Source organism: Thamnophis sirtalis, unplaced genomic scaffold (genome assembly GCF_051295495.1).
Source record: "Thamnophis sirtalis isolate CommonGarterSnake01/CBP01778 unplaced genomic scaffold, rThaSir2_p1.2 scaffold_3, whole genome shotgun sequence".
NCBI lineage: Eukaryota > Metazoa > Chordata > Lepidosauria > Squamata > Natricidae > Thamnophis > Thamnophis sirtalis.
Genome location: NW_028261383.1, coordinates 75,395,760 through 75,422,777, shown reverse-complemented (window position 1 = coordinate 75,422,777; position 27,018 = coordinate 75,395,760). Strand labels below are relative to the sequence as shown.

At 38.6% G+C, this 27,018-nt stretch overlaps 2 protein-coding genes across 3 annotated transcripts in view; one reads left to right on the top strand and one right to left on the bottom strand.

Annotated features, from left to right (window-relative positions):
• Positions 1-27: 27 nt before the first annotated feature.
• Positions 28-21,624, top strand: BAP1 (BRCA1 associated deubiquitinase 1). Of its 2 annotated transcripts, none has more exons than XM_014076308.2 (17): positions 28-222; positions 4,084-4,113; positions 4,195-4,249; positions 5,087-5,219; positions 6,524-6,643; positions 7,127-7,188; positions 7,274-7,416; positions 8,374-8,452; positions 8,730-8,853; positions 9,709-9,856; positions 10,306-10,490; positions 13,340-13,473; positions 14,365-14,837; positions 16,095-16,255; positions 17,330-17,422; positions 18,122-18,194; positions 19,491-21,624. In XM_014076308.2, the coding sequence occupies exons 1-17, from the start codon at positions 186-188 to the stop codon at positions 19,622-19,624; spliced, it is 2,184 nt and encodes a 727-aa protein (XP_013931783.2). In that variant the 5' UTR covers positions 28-185; the 3' UTR covers positions 19,625-21,624. The 2 variants fall into 2 exon arrangements, with proteins under 2 accessions (XP_013931783.2, XP_087565327.1); XM_087709201.1 differs by having other exon boundaries at positions 19,397-19,535.
• Positions 21,625-22,330: 706 nt separating this feature from the next.
• The window catches only part of DNAH1 (dynein axonemal heavy chain 1), a 179,468-nt gene continuing 174,780 nt past the window's right edge, over positions 22,331-27,018 (bottom strand). The window contains exon 79 of the mRNA XM_087709198.1: positions 22,331-22,849. Within this exon, the coding sequence (XP_087565324.1) occupies positions 22,728-22,849 (122 nt within the window). The 3' untranslated portion in view covers positions 22,331-22,727. The remainder of the gene's footprint in view (positions 22,850-27,018) is intronic.

Genomic DNA, 27,018 nt, shown 5'->3' with positions numbered 1-27,018 from the left:
GGTCTCCCTAAGCCCCCACCCCCCCGCCCCGCCGTCCTGGCTATTTCGGGTTACTCCTCCTTCCCGGCTGACCAGAGAGGCCGGACTGTAAGCGCGGACCGGATGTTCCCGGGGAAACCCGGAGGTATGGTTCCCCTCCGGGCGCCCGGGAACCGTCATGGCGTTGAGGCCTGACTAGGGGGAAGATGAATAAGGGCTGGCTGGAGCTGGAGAGCGACCCCGGTGAGTGAAGGCGCCCCTGCGAACTCGGGAGGAGGAGGGGGGGTTGGTCTCTGGAGGGGGGCGGCGGAGGGGCTTCCCGGTGGAGGGGCGAGGGGGGAGGCGGTGGGGCGGGGCACTTGGGGAAGGAGCCGCTGGGCCAACGGGGGGAACCTCCGACCTGCTCCCGAGTGGGTGGCGGTCTCCCTGCGAAGTTACGAGGAGGTTTGCCTAGGATTTGGGGGAGAGAGGGAGGGAGAGTGAGTCCTGTTGTTAATGTTTGGAAATTGTGGTTCCTCCTCTTGGTGTTGTGCAATGGACTAAGGTGGGCAGGCTTGCTTCTTCCCCAGACGATGACAACATGTATAGGATCTACACATATAGGATATTACATATATGCATACATATAGTATATGGCAATATACATAGGACCTCTCCACTGCACGAGTCAAAAAGAGGGTCATGACGCTGTAAAGCACTGCACACCAAAACAACTGGACACAAGAACAGTTTTTTCCCCAAACACCATCACTCTGCTAAACAAATAATTCCCTCACCACTGTCAAACCATTCACTAAGGGTGCATTACTATTAGTCTTCTCATCGCTACTATCACTCATCTCCTCCCACTTATGACTGCAGGACTGTAACTTTGTTGCTTGTATCCTTACGATTTATATTGATTGTTTCCTAGTATGATTGGATTGCTTATTTTTACCCTATGACTATCATTAAATGTTGTACATTATGATTCGTGACAAACGTATCTTTTATGTACACTGAAAGTATAGGCACCAAAGACCTTGGGTGTCCAATCACACTTGCCCAATAAAAAATTCTATTCTATTCTATTCGCCTGTAATTCAGACAAATGATTGAATCCAGCCATTCGTTTGATGTTTGTCTTCCTTCCAAAGGAATTGTGGATCACAATTAAGTGGGCTGCACTGTGTGTTTGAAAGGTGTACCTGTTTGACCCCTGTGAGCACCTTGGTTTAGGCCCACCTGTCTGTTTTATCCTAATAGAAATGTGATAAGATAACCAGAGGCATACTATTCAATAGTGAAAATAATTTCTTAAGTGCATTTAAAGGTAAATAATACTTTCAAAGTAATTTTTATAAAGTGCACAGATGTTTTTATTTGAAAATGGTGATCGGGATCGTTAGTCAAGACTGTTGGAAATAAATACTTTACATAGAAACAGCTCTATGTTATTGTTAAAGACAATAATAATACCATAACACGAGTATACATTGCACATGACCCGTCAAATGCGCGCACGTCTAAAGTGCGCCGACAAAACCGCACCGAGAAAACAGCGAGGACGAAATTGCGCCCACAGACGCGCGCCGATAAATGTGCGCCGACGAAAGCATGATTAGGGTTAAGGTAAGGGTTAGGGTTAGGGTATTACGTTGTTTGTTGATGGCACGCTTTCGTCAGCGCGCATTTATCGGCGCGCGTCTGTGGCCGCGATTTCGTCCTCGCTGTTTTCTTGCCACGGTTTTGTCAGCACGCTTTTGTCGAGCGCGCATTTGTCGGTGAACCTACATTGCATTGGTAAAATTTAACCGTTTATTATATTTCTCCATTATCTTACACAAGCATCTTACTTTCTTCTCAACGTAAGAGTCGTATAAGGGCCATCATCTGAGCTAGGCAGATTTGGATACTAATTTAGATATGGTACAGTTGAGTGACTTTATTCTTGACCTATGCTGAATTGGCTCAGAAAGTAAGCTGAGGATTATGTGGCAGATTCCTCCCCCCCTCCAGCTGATCCAATATTGACAATATAGGAATAGACAGCTCCAATGCCTCTGGTCATTCTCCTTTTCTACATCAGATTTGACCATGATGTTGTGTATCTGAATCATTGGTTCCACCACAAAAGCGCGTAGGACAAAATCGCGCTCGACAAAAGCGCGCTGTGACGTCACCACAGCGCGACGAAAAAGTTCGAAAAATGTAAAAATAAAGCGAAAACCTTACCCTAAGCCCCCCAAACCTAACCCTAAACCTAACTCTTAACCTAACCCTAAACCTAACCCTAAACCTAACCGTTAAAGTAACGAAAAACCTAACGCTAACCCTTAACCTAACGCTAACGCTAACGCTATAAAGCTAACTCTAACCCTTAACCTAACCCTAACCCTAACCCTAACCCTTACCTTTATGTGAATCGGCTTGCTTTAATTTAATTTTTATTAATTTTTATTTGAATTTTTCGATCTTTTTCGTCGCGCTGTGATGACGTCAAAGGCGCGATTTTGTCGATCGCGCTTTTGCCGTCCGCGCTTTTGACGGGTCACGGAATCATTCTTCAAGTTGCGAATCATTACTTCACAAAAGACATGACATTAAATATTTTTTAAAATTAAAATGAAATTATCTTGCTTTGGTAATACTTTAGTGCCAGCTAGGCCCTCCTAAAACAATAACTCCTAGGTCACAACTATATTTCACTTTCTAGAAGTAAGGGATTTGGTAGTACTTATTGAAAAAGTGACTTGTGACTAGTTTTCCCACAGCCATTGCAGCATTTCTATGGTCATGTGATCAAAATTTGAACACTTGGCAACTGGCATGTATTTATGACGGTTGTAGTGTCCATGGTCATGTGATCACGTTTTGAAACCTTCGGATAAGCAAAGTCAATGCAGAACTCAGATTCATTTAACAACCATATTGATTCACTTAACAACTGGTGCAAGAAAGGTCATACAATGGGCCGTAACTCACTTAATATAATTTTCTTAGAAATGACTGATTTCCATTCACTTTGAAAATGTCCCTGTACACTTCTCTGCAAAGTACTATAAATAGTATAATAATAAAGCTTCAGGTTTGGAAAATATGTACATATATTTGATCTGATAAGATTCCTTATACATGTTCTAATCAAGCTCCCATCCTATCATATATGCTGGCAGGGGGAGAGCATCAGTTGTAAGGGAAAGTGCTACTATTTTCTTGACTCTAGAGTATACATCATCCTTTGTCCTTTTCCCTGCATGTTTAGGCTGTTTTTGAGATCAGGACTCACCACATCACCTGACATAACCTGAAGGCAGCCAAGGTTGTGTTAACTTTATTAATGTAGTCTGACTTAGGTGATACAGGAGTTGCATCTGTCATGATACAAGATGTGTGCTGCTCCACTATATAACAACTCACAAAAGAAATTCAGTATTTGTTTAACTGCAATTATAGCCCCACCCAATCCTTATGGACTCTGAGGGAATAACAAAAAGATAAAAGAAGGGAGCAATAACAGAATAAATACAAATAATTAATATACCAGTGAAGTATTGTGTCAGAACATCTCATACATTGCCTTATGATAAGATGGGTGGCCAATACATTTTATGAATAAATTAAGCTATTCTACAGGCCAAATGCCCACTGAAATAACACTTTTTGGCTAGTTTTGGAAATTATAGTAGGATAGATACGTTGGAGAATATGCTATGTGTTGAAGTATCTCATTTTAAAGGCTGGTTTTTAACCCTCATCCCAGGTACCTCACAAGAAAGTGGGGCTTGCATTATCTGCTTTTTAGGACCAGGTGATAAAATTGGGGTGGGTGGGTGAGTGAGGGAAGCTTGCATTTTGTCAGTAATTGAAATATTTCTTGAGTTGTTTTTATCTCAGATAGTTATTTATGGAGCTTGTTTTGATTATGCAAGTGGGAAATGAATCAGGGCTTACTTAAATGTTTTTATGAAGATGTCCTGTAGAATTTATAATCTTGATTTTGCATTGGTGCTTGCAGTAGATTGATTAGAGTGAATTATAAGCCCCAAACTAATTTTATAACTAGTATTTTCCAAATAATAACCTAACAATCTTCTTTCCCCTGTTCCCCCCCCCCCATTACAGGGCTCTTCACACTCTTAGTAGAAGATTTTGGTGAGTATAATCATATGATAGAATATTAATCAGTTCTTGCTTTTTTTTTGGTATACTGACTCAAGGTTTATGTTTATATAGGTGTTAAGGGAGTACAAGTTGAAGAAATTTATGATCTACAGAGCAAATGCCAAGGGTAAGATTTTGGCTGTTATACTAGCTAGAAAAAAGCAAAGTATCCTTCTGAAGTAATGACACAGTCCAAAATGTATGAATAATAATGGAGATGTTGGAATGTTTTGGAAATTATTCCATTTCTGTCACATAAATGTGATTTTTGCATTTTGCATTGATTGCATTTTCATCAGAATTCTTCCAAGATGCTAGTTATGAAACAAGACCATAAAGCCCTACATAGCATAGGGCCTATTCCCTGTGATGTTTTTCCAGATGTAGGAACCAGCAGGGTTTGTGTGTTTGGAATCCCTTTGATTAAACAATGTCATTCATCAGTCCCAGGAAACGTGCCTTCTCTTTCTCAGCACCAGCCCTTTGGAATGTGGTTGCCCCTGAGATCTATAGGCTCCTCCATAAGGGCATTTTGGAAAACCTTAAAGACCTAGCTGTTCTCCTAGGTGTTGAGCTAAGGTAGTTGGAGGCCCTGTTGGATATGTCCGTTTGTGTGAGTGTTGGCCAAATTCATCAACAATTTCTTTTCTTTCCTGTTTCATTTCATATTTTGTCTTTGTTTTATATTCAGTCACCTAGAGTCAGTCTGGAATTAGATAGTGCCTAAATTGAATAAAATAAAAACAAACTAAAATGTTTTATATTATAATTCTAAAAATCCTCACCTAACTCTTTGTGCTCAGAAAAGTTGCAGTTCAGTTATCTAAATGTATTAGTTGGCTTACCCCAGAAATTTCTCAGACTAATGTCTGACTAGAGAATTATTGAACGTTGAATATGTTTGTGAATAGAGAATTATCCTTCAAAAGTGATGGATTACATATTGCAGAATTGTTCTTTTCAGACCTGTGTATGGATTTATCTTCCTTTTCAAATGGATTGAAGAACGTCGGTCCCGACGGAAAGTTTCTACTTTGGTAGATGAGACATCAGTGATTGATGATGACATTGTCAACAACATGTTCTTTGCTCACCAGGTAAACTGATCTGAAAAAAGAAAGAACAGCTTGTTTTTTGCTCTTGTGTCCTAATCTCTGAAATGGGAAGACTTTATAATTGAGAGATTGAATTTAAAGATGTTATCCATATAATGCGTAATATGCATTCTGTTTTATATATAATATTTTTAACACTTTGTTGGTTTTACTTTTATTACCATATCCACTCAGAGAAAATTTGATAGAAAGCTACCCTGTTTCCCTGAAAATAAGACCTCCCTGGATAATAAGTCCATTCGGGCTTTTGAGTGCATGAGCTAACATAAGCCCTCCCCTGAAAATAAACCCTCCCGGAAAATATTGCAGCACAGCAGCAGCCATGAAGTGATCACGCTCGCCACCTCCTGCCCTTCAAAAATAATAAGATCTTCCCGAAAATAAGGCCAAGTGCTTATTTTGGGGGTCAGGAGAAAATAAGACCCTGTCTTATTTTTGGGAAAACATGGTGTTAGGTAAGCTCCCCGTTGGAAGAGCGAGTACGTTCAGCAAAGTGTTGTGAGAGTTGTGTGGAGAACACACAAACCAGCATACAGAGACACTGCAGTTTAAATAGGCTTTTACTTTCGTGGAAATAGAGGTATCAGAGTCCATCAAACAGTCCAAGTCATACACGGATAAGATAGTCAGTCATCAATGTCTTTCAGTTAAGGGATAATCCAAATAACATAGTCCAGTATCATATAAACAGTCCGGTACACAAAGTTTGCTAACACTTGCAAAACGTACAATAGCTCATGGCACTTTCTAACAGCCAGCTTCCAAAACACTCAGATCCGATCAGCCCAGCATCTAATGAAACAAAGAGAGTTAACAGTCGTTCTGGCTCCCTCTTATGCCGATTGAGGAAAACAGCAACCAATCACATTTACAGTATGATTTAAAGAAACGGGTACAAACATTGTTATATGATTTATATATTGCCAACCCAACTGTTGGATTTTATTCCTAACACACGGTATATAAATTAATAAATAGTTCGTTTTGAAGATTTTGAGGTATTATTTTGTGGCTTAACAAAATACAGTATTAACTGTTGGTTTTTTTTTTTTTTTTTTTTTGGTACTCATTCTGCTGCTTCTTGGTGGGAGATCCTTGTGAGCTCCAGCAATCAGAATATATAGACTATTTAAGCCATGACAAAATCACATTGCTTGGAATGCACCACCAGAAGGCCAGTCTATACACAAGAGGGCAAGAATGTATATATGGTTTTTGTATAGATAGGCTACTTTGCCGGATTGCCATAATTTCATATTTCATCTAAATGTTCTTTTGCTTTGTAGCTGATTCCCAATTCTTGTGCCACACATGCACTGTTAAGTGTTCTCCTGAATTGTAACAGTGTGGATCTGGGGCCAACACTGAGCCGAATGAAAGAATTTACCAAAGGTTTTAGTCCAGAGGTATGAAGGGTGTGTGTGTGTGTGTGTGTGTGTGTGTGTGTGTGTTGCTTATTGTAATTCTGGATTTTACAGCACAATGAAAGGGCACCAAATTAGGAAAAGCTGGCTTTAAGTAATCCTGTTTGTAGACCTTACTTTGTCAGTATTACTCTTGAAAAAGAAGAGTTTGGTGCCTTAAAGTTCAGAATTCTGAAATGAGGCTGCTAACTTGCTTGGAGAAATAAAAATAATATTGGAGTAAGTGATATTGCAGAGAATTGGTTCAATTTCTCAAAATAGAAGTGTACACAAAATTGTTTTAAAATTACCCTTACTTAACCTTGAGACAGCGGTGCTCATAGCCACATGATATGACTCAAATGAATTTTGTTCCTTGTCTGTAAAATAGAGTAAGAGATAGAGCATCTATTTAAGTCTACTAAAAGGAGGGCTATATGTGATCTTACAGAGTTTCCCATCATTTTTTTTCTTCCAACCTCCCAGAGCAAAGGCTACGCCATTGGGAATGCCCCAGAACTGGCCAAGGCCCATAACAGCCATGCTAGGTAAGTTGGATGAGGGCAGAATATGTGTTTGCTGCAATATAGACCTAGACTACATCTACACAGATTTCTTGTCTTTTTGAATTAGACCAGAACCGCGACATTTACCAGAAAAACAGAATGGAATTAGTGCTGTACGGACCATGGAGGCTTTTCATTTTGTCAGCTATGTTCCCATTAAAGGGCGGCTCTTTGAACTGGATGGCCTAAAGGTTTACCCTATTGATCATGGTAAGGAAACTTGGTTTAGCTTCAAGGAGCAGTTGTTTGCTACAAGGAGTATAATAAAGTTGTGCCAAGATTTTAACCATTTGAATTTCAAAATTAGAGTGTGAGGCAGTTGGTTTGAGTCTGAAATAGGCTATTTTGATCCTTAGCTAAAGTATTTTATAGTTAATACCAGGGCTGCTTCGAGCTTGCAATACTTTTGAAGTTGCTAAAATTGTCCATGTTGCATTCAAAATGAGACATTTTGAATTCAAGGTGGTTTGTTTTGAAACATTTTGCCCACCAGTGAAATATAGCAATATCCCAGTTGATGAACATACTGATTTGGGGAAATAAATAGTTTAGATGGAAAATAAATAGGAATAGTTTAGATAGTGGAGAAGACTGAATTGTAATTATTCTATTCTTAGGCAATGTTCTGTAACATATATTAGGCTTTATTTGCATTAGAGTGGAAAGTCGACAATTCTTTTGACTTTGTCTGTAGCATTAGAGAACATAGGACGAATGCAGATTAATATTTTATTTTATAATTTGAATGTATTTATTTCAGTTTTCTCCTGAGAAGCATAAGGCGGATAGTAATGTTTAAAAGAAAAGCAATATCTGAACAGTTTAATTCTATTAACATCAATAGAATTATGACTAAAATAATGTAACAACAGAGATATTTGTATTTTTATATATTTTATACAAATATATTTTGTATAAATATAGTTTCCCTTTTGGTAAAAGGGAATAATTTTAAATAATTTTAAATAATAAGGTTGAAATAATTTCCTTCAGGGTTTGGTTTTCTTTTATTAATTGTCTTTAAAGCAGTGCATGTCTCAGATCAATAGCCAGATAACAAGAACCTACTGTGCACTATGCAAGTCAGCTTAACAAATTGATCTATTAGTAGAAACATTTGCCCTGTATATTTCTTTATTTGCCTTTTCTTTTATTTCCTTTTTCCAGGGCCCTGGGCAGAAGATGAGGAATGGACAGACAAAGCCAGGAGAGTTATCATGGAGAGGATTGGACTTGCTACAGCAGGGTGAATGAACAGATCAATGCATTTTAGATTTATGTGAACATTTTGAGAGGCGTACTTGAGAAGTGATGAAGTGTTTGGGGTATTTACTGAACAAAAATCCTCTTTCGGTTTCTGAAAAGTTCTGCATTGCTTGCACAAGAATTGAAAATCAAGCATATTACAGGATTTATATATACTACAGACGAATAGATAGTTGACTTGAGAGTGACAGAAGAAGGGATTTTTGCCACAATTACTTAGACTTGAGATCCTTAATACTCACTGTTATTTCTCACAGGGAACCATATCATGACATCCGCTTTAACTTGATGGCTGTGGTACCCGACAGGAGAATGAAGTATGAATCTAAGCTACACATCTTAAAGGTGAACCGGCAAACTGTACTGGAAGCTTTGCAGCAGGTAAGAAGGAAATAAAGAGAAGAGAAGATTAAAAGCCACATATCTTTTCTGATTACATCTAGCTTTTGAAAGAGACACAGTTGGTTCAAGGTTGAGGATCATCAAGCAGAGCAGAGTTCTGAGTGCAGAATGGCTTTTCCAGAAAGAAATTGGAAGAAGCTCACAGGCTGTGTCTGCTAATTGATACTTTTTTAAAAAAATCTTTTTTCATTGTACTTTTTTCACCATGGTAACCTACTCTAGCTGCCTCTTCCTCTTCCCTTCTTATTCCTCCTTCTCTTCTTCTTCTTTTTTGTGCTTTTCAATGATTCTTAGATTGTGCCTAAGTAGCATTGCTTGCTTTTTGTCATAAATGGCCTATGATCTAGAAACATATTTTAACAACAAGAAGCCCAAATATTAGGAGCAGGTGTGAAAATGGAAGAGGCTTATGCTAGGTGAGTGGGTTATTTTGTACTTGCCTTTGAAATCAGAACTGCTTGGAAATATATTGAGTCAAAATCTTTAGTGTACTAAAGCTGCTTTTTGTCCAGACACATTGATGGTTTATGGAAGGATCTTTGGAAGTGGCTATTTGTCATTAGTTAATTTTTATAATAGCTATTTATTGGTGGAGTGTTCTCTTTGTATTATTTTTTTATTGTGAGATAGTGGAGAAATAGCATTTTACAGTGAATGTTTTATTACTTTTTCATTTTTGTAAGTTGCTCTTAGTTTCTGAGGATTTGGCAACATGCACGTTTAATCATAATCTCAGCTTCTTTTCCCATATATAATGAGTGTATCATTGGAAGCATGACTGTTTTCATTTTTCTGTTCTTTTGTGATTTTTACTGCCAATTTTTTCTATGTAAGCTCATCCGAGTGACTCAACCAGAACTGGTGCATACCCAGAAATCTCAAGAGCTCCAGACTCCTGAGGAGCCCAGGACAGCCAACAGCAAGAGCTCTACCCCACTGGAAACAGGAAGAACTCAAGTAATTCCAGAGAGCTCCCAGGCAGGTATGGAACACTGAATATTCAAAAAATAAGATGGCTACTAGGAACATAGGTTTTATTTGAGCAATATGCATCCTGGGTCTGATTTAAAAGTATTCCTGAGCAACTCACAATCTATAGCTTGGGTTTTGGGAAATAAGGGAAATCGAGATTCTGTTGATGTCCAGGTATGATCCCTGAATAAGGTTTTTGCATCCCAAAGTCAATTATAAAGGAACAATTTGGTCAGTGTAATCTACTAAGCTTGTTCCCAAAGAAAGCATTGTGTGCCTGAACTTAATGCAATTGGGATTCTAATAGTTAGGCAGCTGTAGACAAGTGAGACATTTATTCCTTTGGGTGAAGGTATGGAGATTTAGAAAATGGTTAAGGTTCTCTGTGAAGACGGAAGTATTCCAGATATACTGCCTGAAAGTGTGCAGCTTGAAAGTTAATGCAGGTGCATTTTGCAGAGGGTACTGAGGATTCCAAAGCCCAGGACTTGCCTGCCTCAACCCAGAGCCCTCCAAGCAAGGCAAAGCTGAGCAGCAAACCACATGTGAGCAGCATAAATGGGGCCCTATCAGCCCCCAACCCCATCGTGCAAAGGCTGCCGGCTTTCTTGGATAACCACAACTATGCTAAGTCACCTATGCAGGTGGGAATTTGGACAAAATGTTATCTTTTCTACCTTATATGCCACATACTATATAAATTAAGCTTGCCTGGCTCTTTCCAGAGAAGATTGCTTTACTTGTTGGACAAGAATTCTTATTTTGTTCTGTTTTATCTTGAATGATTTTATCATTAAATAGCTGGGAATCATTTTTTAACCTAGCAATATGTAGTGCGTTAAATACATGTAGTACCGTATTTTTCGGAGTATAAGACACACCTTTTTCCCTCAAAAAAGAGGCTGAAAATCTGGGTGCGTCTTATACACTGAATACAGCATTTTTTGCCTCCCGAAACCTTGCCCCCTTCACCACAATGGCCGTGCATAGCCTTTAGGAGGCTTTCAGAGTGTTCCTGGTGGCTGGGGAGGGCAGAAATGAGAAAAAAACTGGCTGTTTTTTGCTCAATTTTGCCCCCAGCCCCCAGGAGCACTCGCCTCCTAAAGGCTATGCATGCCCTTTTATTGACAAAAAACAGCCTGTTTTTGTGAAAAATTGGTCATTTTTTTGCTTGTTTTTGGCTTCCCCACCCCCCAAGGAGCACTCTACAAGCCCCCTACAGGCTATTCATGCCCATTTTTGGGGGGGGGGGGGAATGGCCCAGTTTTTGTGAAAAACAGGCTGTTTTTGGGAGGTCTGCAGAGTGCAAAACCTTTTTTTATTTGCCTCTTCAAAATCTTGGTGCGTCTTATACTCCGAAAAATACAGTATGTTGAATTTCTACTCACCTATCTCTTTATTAAATTTACATGCTTCACTGCTTCACTGTCAAATGGCCATGGGTGGCTTACAACATCATAAAAACTGCAATATAAAAGAATTAAAATATAGCATTGAAAACATCTAACTTTAAAATTTAACAGTTTATAGTTTTATTTGATGAATTTTTGATTAACAGTGCCTATGCATTGTATACTCTTGCAGCATATCTTTTATTTAAAAGAGCTATAACGTTTGAAAGACTCTCATGTTCACAGTTCTGCTGCTGTTGAAAAGAACTAGATGTTGATGATGGTTTGGAATTTAGCTGCTTCAAAATCTCACACACAAAATATTTTTTTATAATAAAATGCAAAATGAATCTTCCCTTGAGAAGAGAAGGACAGAGGGAAGAAAGGAGGTAGGGAGGGGGAGGAGAGAGAGGGAGAAGAAAGTGATGGATAAAGTATAAATATGGTGTATGGAGAGCAGAAGAGCCAATAAATGGTTTTTGGGAGTTGTTGGTAAGATGAATTGATGTAAACATGTAATAATACATATGATGTTGGTTATGTAATAGTATTTGTGTGATTAAATGTTATGAAAATGGAGAAATAAACTTTAATCAAAAAATGAATCTTCCCACCAAACAGTATTCTTGGTATGCCATGCAAACCAGTGCATCTTGTGTTTCCCTGCAAACGCAATTAAATGTAGCCATCTCACCTTTCTGCTTCTTTCATGAATGCAGTTTAATATTTGAAAACTTTTCCAATGAAGAAAAAGGACTTGAAGGAATAACTGCTATCTTGCATATGCTATTCAATGTATAATCCTTCTCGAGTTGAATAAAAATGGCAAAAGTGACTGCTATTTGTTTAATGGAAGGTCCATTGTCAAGAAACTTCCTGGGATATTATACAAAAAGCCCAAAGGTACTTTTCAAAAGGCAACTGGACTTTATTGGTTTTTTTCCTTGAAAATATTTCACTTCTCTTACAAAAAGTTGGATGATTGAGATATATACATTTACAAAAAGCCACATTGCTTTATACCCTTTCTATTTATCAAATAAGAGAGATTAAATTATTTTGGATATATCTGCATACATACCTGGAAGGATTTTCATAGTGTGCATCATTGTTTTCTTTCTCTAATTCAGGCTTGTATTTTGGTGAGTCCCAAATACCATTGAAGCAGGAGAAATACTGTATTTTTTGGAATATAAGATGCACCTTTTTTCCTCTAAAAAGAGGCTGAAAATCTGGGTGCGTCTTATACATCGAATACAGCATTTTTTGCCTCCCGAAGCCCCGTCCCCTTCACCAAAATGGCCGAGCAAAGCCTTATGGAGGCTTTCAGACAGTTCCTGGGGGCTGGGGAGGGCAGAAATTAGCAAACAACGGGTCGTTTTTTGGCCCCTCCAGCCCCCAGCAGCACTCTATAAACCTCCATAAGGCTATGCATGCAAATTTTTTTGACAAAAAAGGCCCGTTTTTGCAAAAAATGGCCTTTTTTTTGCTCGTTTTTGGCCCCTCACCCCAGGAGCATTCTGCAAGCCCCCCCAAGGCTATTCATGCCTTTAAAAAAACAACAACCCAAGCCCGTTTTCGCAAAAAAACGGGCCGTTTTGGGGAGGTTTGCAGAGTGCAAAAACTTTTTTCCCCCTTTCGGAAAGCTGTTTGATTAGAGTGGTTGATGAGTGGTATTTCTCTCTCTCTCTAATTTTCTCTCTCTATCCCTCGACCTACCAACCTGTCTTTCTCTCTCTCCCCCTACCTATCTACTGTATTTCACTCTCTATTCCTTTCTATCCCTCTCCCTACCTACCCACTGTATTTATCTCTCTCTATTTCTCTCTCTCTCTCTCTCTCTCTCCCCCTTTATCTACCTCCCTACCTAACTACTCTCTACCTACCTACCGTATTTCTTGCTTTCTCTTCCTCTCTATCCCTCTATCTACCTACCTACTTTTTAAAAAAAATTGCCTCTTTAAAACTTGGGTGTCTTATACTCTGAAAAATACGGTAGTTATTTCTTCAAGTACTTTTGTTTTTAAAGATCGACTTTGGAGGACCAGAGACCTTCTTAGATACTAACATTACCTGAAGACATCTGGATGACTGTATTTCAGGAGGAAGAGGACCTTGCAGCAGGAGTGGGCCGAAGCCGAGTTCCAGTCCCGCAGCACCAGCAATACTCTGATGATGAGGATGACTATGATGATGATGAGGATGAAGAAGTGTGTAATACCAATCCTGCCATCAGGTAATGGCCTGATGGTGTTCAGTAGTTACTCAGCCTGCTGTTGCACTTTTGTCAAATTCGAGAGTTCTTCGCTTCTAGTTCTTGAAAAGTATTCTAGCTATATTATAGTTGTACTATATAGGGCTGCATTAGAAAGAAAGCTGTTATGTGTTATGCGGGAGGGGCCACCAATGGGATATCATCACATCCTGATTGGTCCTGAGACTGAATGAAATTCTTCGCCATGCCTCTTCCTTCCCTTGGCTCCAGTTTTCCTCTCAGTCTTTGGTCAAGCAGACTAAAATTTCTTGGCTCCTGCTAATGAGGGAAATAAGTGTTTAAATTTGACTAATTGGTTTTTCTAAAATTTCTAAATTGCTTGTGAGCTGCTGGCTGCGATATGCAGCAAGGTTTATGTGGGTTGGTATATTTGTATACCATCAGTTTTGAGAGCTATATGTGTGTTAGAAGCAAGGAACTGTCCATTGTCTAATCTGGAAAATGTTAAAAGTACAATTGCATGATTTTTTAAAAACAAATCCATGATAATTTGATATATGGCTGGAAAGAGAAATAGCAGTAGATGTTCAAATTGGGGATATTGAATGATATTTGTGGACTGTTTTCATAATGGGATGTTTGATCTTCAGATATTAGAAAAAAGCAGAGGAAAAACTATTTTAGCAAAGTGGTAATTGCAAAAACAAATGAAATGACAGAGATGTAATGTGTATACATATTGCAATGCTACAATAACGTATCTTAATGCCATATATGTATTTTGCCGTTTTAAAATTGAGATTGATATATAATGGATGTAATGTAAACCTTTCCTCTCATTTTGATTGCTACTGGTGAATATAACCTTCTCAGCTTAATTCCCTGCTTCCTCCTCTCTCTGGCTTTGGACAGTTACAAGAGGAAAGGCCTTGTGAAACAGGAGCACCTGATGGGGAGCGGAGACACCCAGCTGTCTATGCTGCAGCCCAACACCATCAATGTCCTTGCGGAAAAGCTGAAGGAAACTCAGAAGGACCTTTCCATTCCCTTGTCTATTAAGACTAGCAGTGGAGGCACAGCAGTAGCTGTTGTTGCCCACTCTCAACCATCTCCCACACCCAGCAATGAAAGCACGGACACTGCCTCAGAGATTGGGAGTGCCTTCAATTCCCCTCTTCGCTCCCCCATCCGATCAGCCAATCCCACTCGCCCTTCCAGTCCTGTCACTTCTCATATCTCCAAGGTGCTGTTTGGGGAAGAAGAGAGCCTGCTCCGTGTAGACTGTATACGCTACAATCGGGCTGTGAGAGATTTGGGTCCCATCATCAGTACGGGTTTGTTGCACCTCACAGAGGAGGGAGTTTTCTGCCCTCTTACTGTCACAGGTATGGTTCAAGAGAAAACAATAGTTAACTCTTTTCTTACTCTTCTGTGGGTCCTCTTCTTTGCTTGCTGGGCAGTTGAGGGGTGTGTTTGGAGGACTCTTGTGATTTGCAGGAGGAACAGTAACAAATGTGGAAGGGCTTTTTGGATTCCAAGGTTTTTTTGGCAACCTCCTAATTTGCAACTTTAAACAGATTAGAAACTTAAGGCAATGAAAGGCCTGTGCTGTTTGGACTCAAAAGGGTGTGTAACAAAAAAACAGGACAGTAGGTAAGATGAGCATCATATTATATTTGTTGCATTGTCTTTGGGCCTAGTAAAGGACTCAACTAGGATAATGTCATTTTGGAGGACTTGCTCAATTTCCGGCAAGTGATTGCTCAACTATATTTCAACCATTATTTATGTATAGGCAAGTTTCTTGGACAGGCATTTTGTGAATGTATTTATAGCCTGTGCAATATTATGGACATGGTGGCTCAGTGGCTAAACTGCGCTTGTCGATTAGAAAGGTCAGCAGTTCGGTGGTTCGAATCCCTAGCATCGTGTAACGGAGTGAGCGCCCGTTACTTGTCTCAGCTTCTGCCAACCTAGCAGTGCGAAAGCATATAAAAATGCAAGTAGAAAAATAGGGACCATCTTTGGTGGGAAGGTAACAGTGTTCTGTGTGCATTCGGTGCTTAGTTATGCCGGTCACATGACCATGGAGACATCTTCGGACACGCTGGCTCTTTGGCTTTGAAACGGAGATGAACACCACCCCGTAGAGTCAGTAACGACTAGCACATATGTGCGAGGGGAACCTTGCAATATTCCCAACATGCCCAAGATTCAAAAAATGTTTGCATTTCTGGTCTAAATCATGCATCGCCTGTTGGTAAGATAACAAGATAGGACCATTTTTCATTGTGCTTCCAAGATTTATAGAATCATGCATATAGAATTCAATGGATAAACTCATTGGAGAAAATTTCCCTTGCCTCTGAGTTTTTGTGAATAACGTAGAAGGCACATAATTATGAACAATCCTGACAGAAAAATTCAGTTTGTGCTCTGAATGGGAGCTCCTTCTCTGCTGAGTTACCTACTTTTCTAACACCGGTTTATAAATGAAATGTTGTTTTTGTTACGGGCTTCTGGGCTAAGAACATGCATTTGTTCAGCTTAGAAAGAAAATACCATTATTTATTCCTCCACAGTATTCAAAATGTAAAAGAAGATAACACTGTGTTTAATAATTCCTCCTTTTGTCTTCCCAGAGGGTGCAAAAACCTCTCCTCCATCTAACAAATCGAATGAAGAGGTTCAGATTATTGTAAAAGCAGAAGCAGTGGACTCTACTGAGCCACGTGACAGCAAGGAGAAGACTGGAATTGGCAAGTCTACTGATCCCCCTGCTGGGGAAAAATATGTTCCTAAAGTAAGTTACTTTTGACCTAAAGCAATTCTGTGATAGCCGGAAATACTTTTGGGTGCTATTTGCCTAGATTTGGTTGCATTGGCTGGACCTTGCTCATTCATATGTGACACTAAACTTGACAGGAATCTGCTTTTTCTTGAGTCTTATCTGAACCTCATAGAAAATGCTTGGAAAGGGGACTGTTTTGGCAGAGGGATAAAGTCATTACTTATCAGTCCGGTCACGTCATTGTAAAATATAATTGTAGCTACTATAGATGTTTTTAAAAAAACAGCTGCCTCTCCTCTGGGTTCGGTGCTTGAGTCATGCAGAGAGAAAGAAGGGAAGTCGAGATGTCTTTATGCTTTTGCCAGTGCTATAGAGATGAGGCTTGCGCAACCCCGACTATCCCATGTTCTTCTAATGCTACCCCTATGCAGAAAAGATTCTGAATGCAGTTGACTAGGCATCTTTTAAAAACAATACAATAAGAATGACAAAGCACAGTAGCAAGGAACTAGAATTATAGTGATAGCTCTTTCAACAAAAATTAAGAATGGAGAAAATGCTGGGGTTTTTTTTTGTTGTTGTTGTAAAATGTGTTTTTTTATTTTCCATTTTTGATTTTCATACAGTCACATATATACTGTGCATAACCGGGGCCATACAGCATAATGCTGTTCTTGACATAGTTTTTTTCCCCTTTTCTTCAAGACATATCATTCTAGTGATATGCATACGGAGAAAAGTGCCAATAGAAAATTTGAAATGGCATCAAGATAAGTTTATTTTTGCTGCAAGAACTTTTAGGCACTATTTAATTTATGCTTGCATCAAGGTAGTTTAAAATGATTTTTTTTCTCCTTTAATTTCCCAAGTTGTGTTACTTTATTTATTGACTGTGGTTGTTCCCTGTTGGGTGCTTTGGGATTGTAGAAGCTTTTTTGTTTAAAAAATTAGATTAGAGAATGATCTACTCTTAGAATAAAGTTATACTGAAATATTGCTAGTGCTTTAAGCTGATTATGAAGTACTGCTGTGCCATTAGCATTAGTGAGTCATTCTGCTTATACTGCTACTGTTTTGTTTTGACAGGAGCTCCTGGCATTGCTTAAGTGTGTGGAGGCTGAAATTGCAAACTATGAGGCCTGTTTAAAGGAGGAAGTAGAGAAAAGAAAGAAATTCAAGGTAACTAATAGAGAATATTGTGTTGTTATTTTTGTTATTTTTTTTTATAGTCATCTGTTATAGACTCTTGGTGGCTTACAAATATAAATACCAAACAATAAAACTGTTAATATTTGATAATTATTCTCTCAGATTGAATTCACTCAGATTGAATTTGAGTTCTGGATGGGTACATAAACAAATCCATGTAGTTTTCATAGAAGTAATTCACTTTTCCAGGATATGTTTTTTACTATATGTTTCCTATTCAAGTTCCAGGCAGATCTGAGCCTGCTCAGGCCTGTTCAATTCTAGTCAAATTGTAGATTCAGTTGAAGATTATGTCTCAGTATATTGGCCTAATATTCTGATATGAAAACAGATTAGATGTAAGTCTTAGTCCAGCAAAGTCTGAATTACTGTGTTTTCTTTTTAGCTTTACTAAGTATGGATTACAACATTTAAGCTTCTTACCTGAAGCTGGAAATCCCATTGTCTTCCAATTACACAACATTGTCAACATGGGTCAACATTTTGAGAACACGAAGAGGTTTTTTGGCCTTTTTGGTTTAGTTTACTATTGAATGCTATAGAATATTTTTAATGGTCTTGAGTCTGATTTACTAGCCATAAGATAAGTGTTGGCATTCCACCCCCCTCTTATTTGTTTCAATAGTGATGTTGAACAGATACTTTTTTTCCTTTTTCTAACTTTCTTAGATTGATGATCAGAGAAGAACTCACAATTATGATGAATTTATATGTACTTTTATCTCCATGTTGGCACAAGAAGGTGAGAGGAATTTGATTGAAAGAGCTTTTCTTTGCACTGTGTTAGAAAAGGATAAATTCAGAGGTTGATAAACAGCAAAAAACAGCAACCTTTTGCTCCCAATCAGAGGTAGATTTATTTTTCTAGCACAAATAGCAACATGAAGAGTATTTATAATCTGTCTTTCCCACTTATAGGTGTTCTTAAATCCTGATGTTTTGCTAAATTCCAAATAATAGAGATAGTTGTAACATATAGTGTTGAAAGTTTGAAACTATCATACTAAAACACAGTAGTAATTAGATAGGCCCAGGCTAAAGGAGTTTGTGATCTGGATTCTTAATTGTTATCTTTTTCTCTAGTTTCTATAGTCATTTATAAAAATGAGTGAACATTTAGTATTTTCTATTGAGTCCAAAATACATAAAATATGTTTTAAGATTTTGGAAGGATTAATTTCATCATTTAAAAAACCATTTGCTAGTTATTTACAAGGATTTATCTGTGTGTGTTATTCAAAATATGTTCATCTATTTCCCATTCAGGCTTTAACTAATAGGAAATTTTGGAGGTAGTAATATAGCATCAATACTAGAGAATCAGACAAATGCTTAAGTTAAATACACTGTAAAAGGCATTCAGAGATCAATCAGTTCAGTTTTAGTGATAATGATAAAATAATAATTTACCCTATAAAATGTTCCGTTAACTGTTCTTAAATGAGGACTATCAGTAGAGCAAGATTTTCATGAATAATCCAAATGAAACTATCTTACAAGTCAACACTTTTTAAAAAAAACAGCTTGTAAGTGAGATTTTGATCAGTCTTGTGAGTAATATATATTTTGATTGGTCAATACAATAATTTTCCCACCTACTTCTATTAAAATCTAAATTCAAATATGTATGGTTAGGATTCTGGCTATCTTACATTGTGATTTCCAATTTATCTGGAACCTTTTATATCTGTAAATGTGATGAATCTTAAACTAGTTAGCCTTCTTCACTGGTATAACTTTTCCCAGATATTTATTGCTAACTAAAAGGAAAAGTCCATATAAGGAAGAAAGAAGGAACAAACCTTTTGGCATTTCAAAATTAATATTTATTAAGACATAACCATTAGAGAATTTGAGCTGAGAAAGGTTTATTCCATAAAAGTTTAATGCCACAATAAATCTGGTTAAGCAGCCATATGATCCCTTTTTGTGTTTCCATAACAGGAATGCAATCTTCTGGACTTCTATATTTTAAAATGTTGAAAGGGAAGCAAGATTTGATTCTATTTGGCTAATCTTACACACTATCATCTTGCAGGAATGTTGCCTAGCCTTGTTGAACAAAACATCTCTGTTCGTAGACGGCAAGGGGTCAGCATTGGGCGTCTCCATAAGCAGCGAAAGCCCGACCGACGGAAACGTTCCAGGCCATATAAAGCTAAACGTCAATAGTCTCAACCTTTGGACAGGACTCAGTATCCTCTGCTTGCCTCTCTGGCAATACGGTGCATATTTCATGTACTTCTTCACCAACCAGAGAGTGCTCCGGACAGAGCTTTGCACTGAAATTGTCTTCATGTGACCAGTATTAGTGTGACTACATCTACCTGTATTCAACTGGATTTTAGACATTGCTCCGGTGGTTTACCATTTGGGCATCCAAAGATAAAGTTTCCCTCCAGAAGTGGATGTGAGAAGCATAAAGAGTAGGACCATTTGAGTGTTTGACTGACACTGCACTTGAATATGTTACTTAGCAACCTAAACCAATATGCAGTGCATCTTGCAGTAGCAAACGGCAGTCTTCAGAGGTTTTACATGAATATTGCTTAAAAAGAAATAAGTAAAATCTTTGCAGTTTTGTAGAAGTGCATTTCGATTAAGTTGATGCATTGTTCAGTTCAGAGAGAGTCAGAATGTGCTATGTCCTCGGGATTAGCTATTTCCAGAGGAACAAATATCTGCATTACATCTTTAAGTGTGTGTTTCCTGAATCCAGTTCATCCCTATCATTTTCAGGTAGCAATGACCCTCATTCTGTTGAACTATACATAAGGCTCCCTTCAAATCCCAACTGGTCTTCAAATCCTGCTAATTTTTCTCTTGATTTCCCCTACCCCCAAACTGGTGCTGTCGCAGAGAAGAGAACTACCTTTATGGGTTTTATATGTCCAGAGTAAGGTCCTTTTGATGTGAGTGTATTTTTGTTCATCTGTAACAGCATGTAGTCTGGAAGCTGCTTTCTTTTCTTTTGTATGTATGGAAGCTATGCACATACCATGATTCAAATCGTGGAATTAACTTATTTTTTTAAATATTTTCTTTGGCAGTGGCTTCTTTTTACTCAAATCCCTAAAAACCACTTTAAGGAAATCAAACCATGTGTGGAGAGACAAGGTGGCTGGGTGATACAAATTGCCAAATGAAAATACTGAAAGATACACACACATACACCATCCTTTTTTTATAGCGAACTATTAGGACCAACATTTTGAGAGAGATCAGGATAAACCCCTTCAATGGGGATACGAATCATTGTTTGTTTTTTGTTTTTTTCATGCTTACACTTCAGGGGAAAATGGAAAGATTCTATAGCAAAATAATCCCTCTACTTAATGTAATCTTTCAGTCAAGAAGTAGAATAGTAAACTTCACAGGTATCTTATGGTGTAAGGATAAGGGAAATGTAGCTCATTTGAAAGCTTGGAAAGGTGGAGAACCTCTGCAAACTGTAGATCTTCTGACAAGATAGGACATAAAGTAATACTTTTGCATCACTGAGTAAATGGTATCCCTTTCCTATTGATTATGGCTCAGGTTGGAGAATCTGGCTTATTATTCTGCAAGAATATAGATGATATTTGGCCAGCAGGATCTGGTTATCATCTGCCTTTGTCTTCCAGAGCTGCCTCAGCACCTCTCATTCCAGGCCACTTACAGACTCTTAATTGCAGTGTAATCAGTTACCTACCTAGCCACTCCTAAGACAAGTGTTGTTACCAGCTTCTCCTTATTTACGTGGCTTTATCTTTGTCCTGTAAGAACAGTCCTTTGTCAATACGGCAGATTTATAAATGTTTTTAAGCTTTGGCAGAATGATAGCAAATTTGCATTAAATTATGCTAGCTGATGTCCAGAGGAATATTGCAAATTGTTTTTGGAAGAACAGTTTTAACGCTTCCTCTGCAACTTTTATTCCATGAATATGTACAGTTGAGTCTCTTAGTATAGATATTAAAATCATCATGAGACTCAAAAGAAGATCAATGTGAAAAGGGAATAGTTCCTGAGAAGATGGTGAAATATATTTGCTTTCTTTGCAAATATGTACAGTGCCTGACTGTAAAATTACTATTTTTTATTTGTTGACAGAATCACCTGTCTCTTGCATTGTCAAGTGCTGTAAATATATCAGTTCTGTTAAAAATAAAATGTATCTCTAGCCTTCTGGAGATGGCTGTATAATGGAATCTGTATACCAGAAAAGATGCACTGATAGCTCTGTAGCAAACTGGAATTTGGGGTAACATTTCTGAATAAGAAATTACCTTGTGTGAAAATCTTAACAGCACAAAACTATGTGAGGAGTGATGTTTGAACTACTGCTGAATTTGGGATTGGCTAGTCTATACACCTGAGAAAACATTACACCATGCTGTATGTCAACCTTGTGTACTTTAATTGCAGTACCTAATTTTGTAATATTTGGGATCCTGCTATGGAGACTGGAAATAATTTGGCCAAGAACATACTAGATCTCTGTGATCTATGGTGGCCAAGGGTGGGCTTCAAAAATTTTAGCAAGGGGTTCTCTGCCTGATTGCTGAGTGGGCATAGCCATGGTGGGCATGGCCAAGTCAGCCTCCTGCACCATGGTGGGCAGGGCGTTTTTGCCCTCCCTGGGCTCCAGAGGCTTTCCTTGAGCTTCCAGGAGGGTGAAAACAGCCTCCCCAAGTTCTGGAGGCCCTCTGGAGGCTGGAAATAGACTCGTTTCTGGCCTTCCCAAACTTCTGGTAGGCCAGTTTTTCTCCCTCCCCGAGCCTCCATCCATGCCCTGCACTTACCTGCATCCAAAATGGATTCCTGGGAGGGGAGGGGTGGGCGGGGCCAGCCAGGAGTGGGATTTGGGGGTTCTCCAAACTGCACAGAATCTTAGCTAGAGGTACTCCCGAATCTCTGTGAACCCCCAGCAGCCCACCCCTGATGGTGGCTTAAACGTAACACAAACATATTTTTTATTATTATTATACACCTTAATTGTGTATAATGTGTACTTATTTTTTTCCTTGTAGTTAATTGCAATTTATAGGCTACATTAAAAAAAGAACTGAATGGGGTATATTAAGAAAACAGCACCATACAGTCATTTATGAAATTTTTAAAAAATGATTTTAATGTAAATTTAAATTAAATGAAAAGATACACATTATATTTATTTAAGTCAGTTCTGTGGTTCCTTCAATTCAAGCTTCAAGATATGAATCCAGTCTTAAACAACATGTAAACAACTTCCAAATTATTCTGCTTTATTGGACTGCTCTTTTATTGTTAATGCCTAGAAGTCCAAGGCACAGATCAAGGCAACTCCCCGTTTAATCCAGTGCCTCTGAGATTTACTGGTAGGTATTTCTACAGCAATCACATAATTAGTTGAATGACCTGTTGTTGATAGTGTCCCTGGCAAAGAGAAAATTAAAATTAATGCTGTATTGTAACATGGGGAGGGCTTCTTTTGCCTTTGATGTTAAAATGTGATTAAGAACAATCCCATATTTTACATTTCAAAAGTTTTCTTGTTGGTGTTTGGAGGCCTGTACTTGAAGACAATCTTTCACTCATAGTTAGAAGGCCTCATAGGCTCTTCCCAGTTGTTCCTGCTTTGAACCTGATTGAAACTCATCCCCTTCTTTCATTACTCTTTACTTACCTTGGAAAAAAAAAACATTTGATTTTTCTTCTGGTGGTCCCTGCAAAAGGATGAATTATGGACCCATTCCAAAATGAACATTTTTAACCACATCAGACTATCAAAGCCAGTACAAAAATGCCAGCTGGTAACATTCTGGCCTCAGTGCCAATGTAGTGTGGCCTGGTAAGGAAAAACCAGCAAGCATATCCATTGGACCTGGTTAAATGCATCCAGAAGAGGATTTTTCTTCCCAGGATTCTTAGATAGTGAAATGCAGTCAGGTTCACTGGTCCAAATGAGCTTATCAAATGGATGTCATTCCCTATCCTGTCCAAAGCACATCATTCTTGCTATCTCAAGTAGGATAGACAATTCTGAATAGGAAAACCTAACTATATTTAGGTACCATTTTCACATATGCCTTCTGGCCACCAGGGGGCCTTTTGTTGGCAGAACACTCGGGCTGCCACAGGCGTCCCTGACATGAGTGACATCAAGCAGGCCATGCCCTCTGGCCACCCCTCCACCCCCGAGGTCAAACACAATCCTGATGTAGCCCTCAATGAAACAAGAGTTTGACACCCTTGCTCTAGAATAAACTTGATGGATGCTAGCCTTTGATCAGAGCCTTGGTTACTCAGTTCAAAGAATGAAATCCAATTATCAAATCTCTTCAAAGTACATTGACTTCAGCTCTGACTGAAGAAGCTTCTCAGATGAGAAATGAAGAGCCTTCAAAGAAAAAACAAGGAAGTCCAGCTGCCTCTTGAAAAAGCACCTTTGGGACATTCCACCTAATCTTCAAATGTGCATAAATGCATAAAAGAAGCATTACAGTGAAAAATCCATTTACCACCTGAAGGAAAAGATCCCAATCTCTCCACTAGAGGACTCTATGGCTTCTGATACAAAAGACAGTCTTGTCTTTTTACAGTTTAGTACTTCAAGAGAACTCTGATTATGCATTTTGCAACTTCCTCAAGAAATGCACTTGAGGTGGGAAACAGCCTGTACCATGCATAATTGTGAAATTTTGAGTGTTTTATGTGCCTTGGAGTCAGTGTTGCATCCTAGCAACTTCCTGGAGTAGTCCCTGCAGTTTTTTTGACAAAATTTCAGAAGTGGCTTGCCATTGCTTTCATTCCAGCACTCAGAGAGATTGACTGGCTCAAAGTCTTCCAGATGGTTTTATGCCTAAGGTAGGACTAGAACTCAAAGTTTCCTGATTTCTAGTCTGTTGCCTTAATCACCACAGCAAACTGGCTCGACTGAAGTGCTTTGGGGCCCTGAAATTTGCATCTGCCAAAAAATTATACAACATCTTGATTTACTCATTTACAGACTCTGAAAGCAGAGGCTCAAAATATGGTTTAATTTTCTAGATCCAAAGGACTCCTTTATAGATTTCTTCATTTTCCTATTAATAGTAAAGTTTGAGGAAGGCCAGAGCAAAATTAATTACTGTAGTTCTTCACACTGGCTTTGCCATCCACAGTTCTTCAAAATCCCTTAATTCTCCCATTTCCTTTGCAATTATTAGATTAGGATCAATCCACTGCCTAATCTGGAATGGCTACAGTACTATTATTGCCATATCTATAATGGACACAGCAAAAGAATTTCTTCCAGCCACAATTTATAAGACTACATGGAAAGTTTCAGATACTGGTACTCCAGGAAACATATTCCTGTGTCAGTTGATTTTAAACAGCCATTTTTTAAAAAGTAACAAATATCTTATCCTTTAGACCTATCTTTGATTCTTCCCAAACCAGGCAAATATTCCATCAGACTATATATTCTACCCTGAAGCTTCTTCTAAATGGACAATAGTAGCAAAGAAATTCTAAATCTGAAATTAGTACTGACTTCTTTGTGTGGCTTCTGTTTCTCTATGTTTTTTGAATTTAGGATTTTGAAACCATTTATTGTTCGCTTCCTAGAGCTTTTAGAAGCAGGTGGCATGTAAGTATAGTTCATAAATAAATAAATGTTTGTAAATGTTCCTTATGGCCACCCAATTTGAACTTTAGCAGCCATAGAAACATGGATTTTAAAACTCAGGAAGCTCTATTTCAAATACACAGAATCTGAATTGACAGCAAATAGTTTTGTATTTTTCAAAATAACTCAGTTATGCTAACAATATAGCTCCTCTTCCAAAAAGTAGCAGAGGTTTTTTCAGGTTTCAGGAATACATTCTATATTTAATCTACCATAAGCTTTCATACACGATTATGGCATAAATCAGTTATATTCTGACCACTAAACACTACCCAAGATACATTACAGACCATCAAGATGGATTCATGCAACACATTAAACACATTACTCAAACATCTTTTGTGAAACAAGTCTAGAAATCCTGGTCTCCTTTAGCACGACCTTCTTAAGTACCACCTTAGCCAAAGAGCTGAAAGCCTGCACACCATAAGAAAGCCAAAAGCTGCCCAAGCCCTCTTGAATCATTGCATTTTCCTCTGGAGCAATAACCAGGTCCACAGCAATGTTCATAAATACATCACTAATAAACTGGAAAGTCTAAGCTTTCACACTTACATGTTTCTATAAAAGAGGCCAATATTAGGCAAGCTGCTTCATTAGGGTCAATTAGCCATTTCCATCCTATGGGAACCTTAGCTTACGTATCTCCAATATTTGGATGTATCCAAATACCAAGTAATGAACAGAACACAGATAATTTACCATTCCTTCTAGAATGGTACGAAGAAAGCATTGAAGGCAGGGGTGAGTTCCTTCCAGTTCTAACCTCTTCTATAAGTCTTAAAGCTGTCAAGTTTGAACACCCCTGGATTTTTTTTTCTAAAGGGTTAGGGGTGCGAGGGTTTTGTAACTTGACAGCTTTAAGACTTCCGTGCTTCAAATACCAGAGTTTCTGAGCCAACATTTTGGTTGCTAAGCAAGAGCGTTAAGTGAATTTCACCACATTTTACAAGTTGGCCATGCCCACCCAGTCACATGGCTGGCAAGCCACTGCCACCCAGTCACATGGCTGGCAAGCCACTGCCACCCAGTCACATGGCTGGCAAGCCACTGCCACCCAGTCACATGGCTGGCAAGCCACTGCCACCCAGTCACATGGCTGGCAAGCCACTGCCACCCAGTCACATGGCTGGCAAGCCACTCCCACAAAGCAGGCCAAACCTACAGGAGAGGTTCTAACAAATTTTGAAACCTGATTGAAGACTATACTCTCTGAGACTAACATTAATTCAAACCCACCATTTGGGAATGAGTAAAGTATCTCTTCACACTTCTTTGTTCTATGGCTTCCTTGAAAGTCTCTTCAAAGCTTGGTTATGAATAAAAACTGAAAGGAGTATGAGGAGAGCTAACATAGTACTGATCTTTAATTTAGCCACATGATTCCCTACATTCTTGGGCAACAGAATTTAATTTGTACTTAAATTGTTTCCTCCACATCAAACCCTAAGGAATCTTCGGTAAGTGACTAATATCTGGCATGTTTTTCTTAGAAATACTTAGTATTTCACAAAAACAAATCAACTCAGAATAAATATAGATCACCAAGCAACTGCAAAATTGTGTGTGTGCAGGAGAGGGAGAGAGAGCAAGAAGAGGGTAAATGTTGAGATATGTTAATTGCCTAGTTAGAGGAGACTATTTTTAATACCATAACTGTGCTAAGTGCTTCATTTGCGACAGAAATGTTTGCTTGATATATCAATTCAAAAGCTGAGCCAGACAGTTTTTGAGAGCCCTGTGCTATCAGACTTGTTCCTCGCTTGTTTTGGAGTTTTCTTCCTGCTAGAGAGGAAGAGAATAATTACAATTGCATGTTGGCCTATTCTATATCCTAACCCAGTTTTTCATATGAGTAAGTCTCTTCCTCTCATATCATAAACTAATTAGAAATCTGTCTAAAAATACACCTAATGAAGCTTTGCAATGCGCG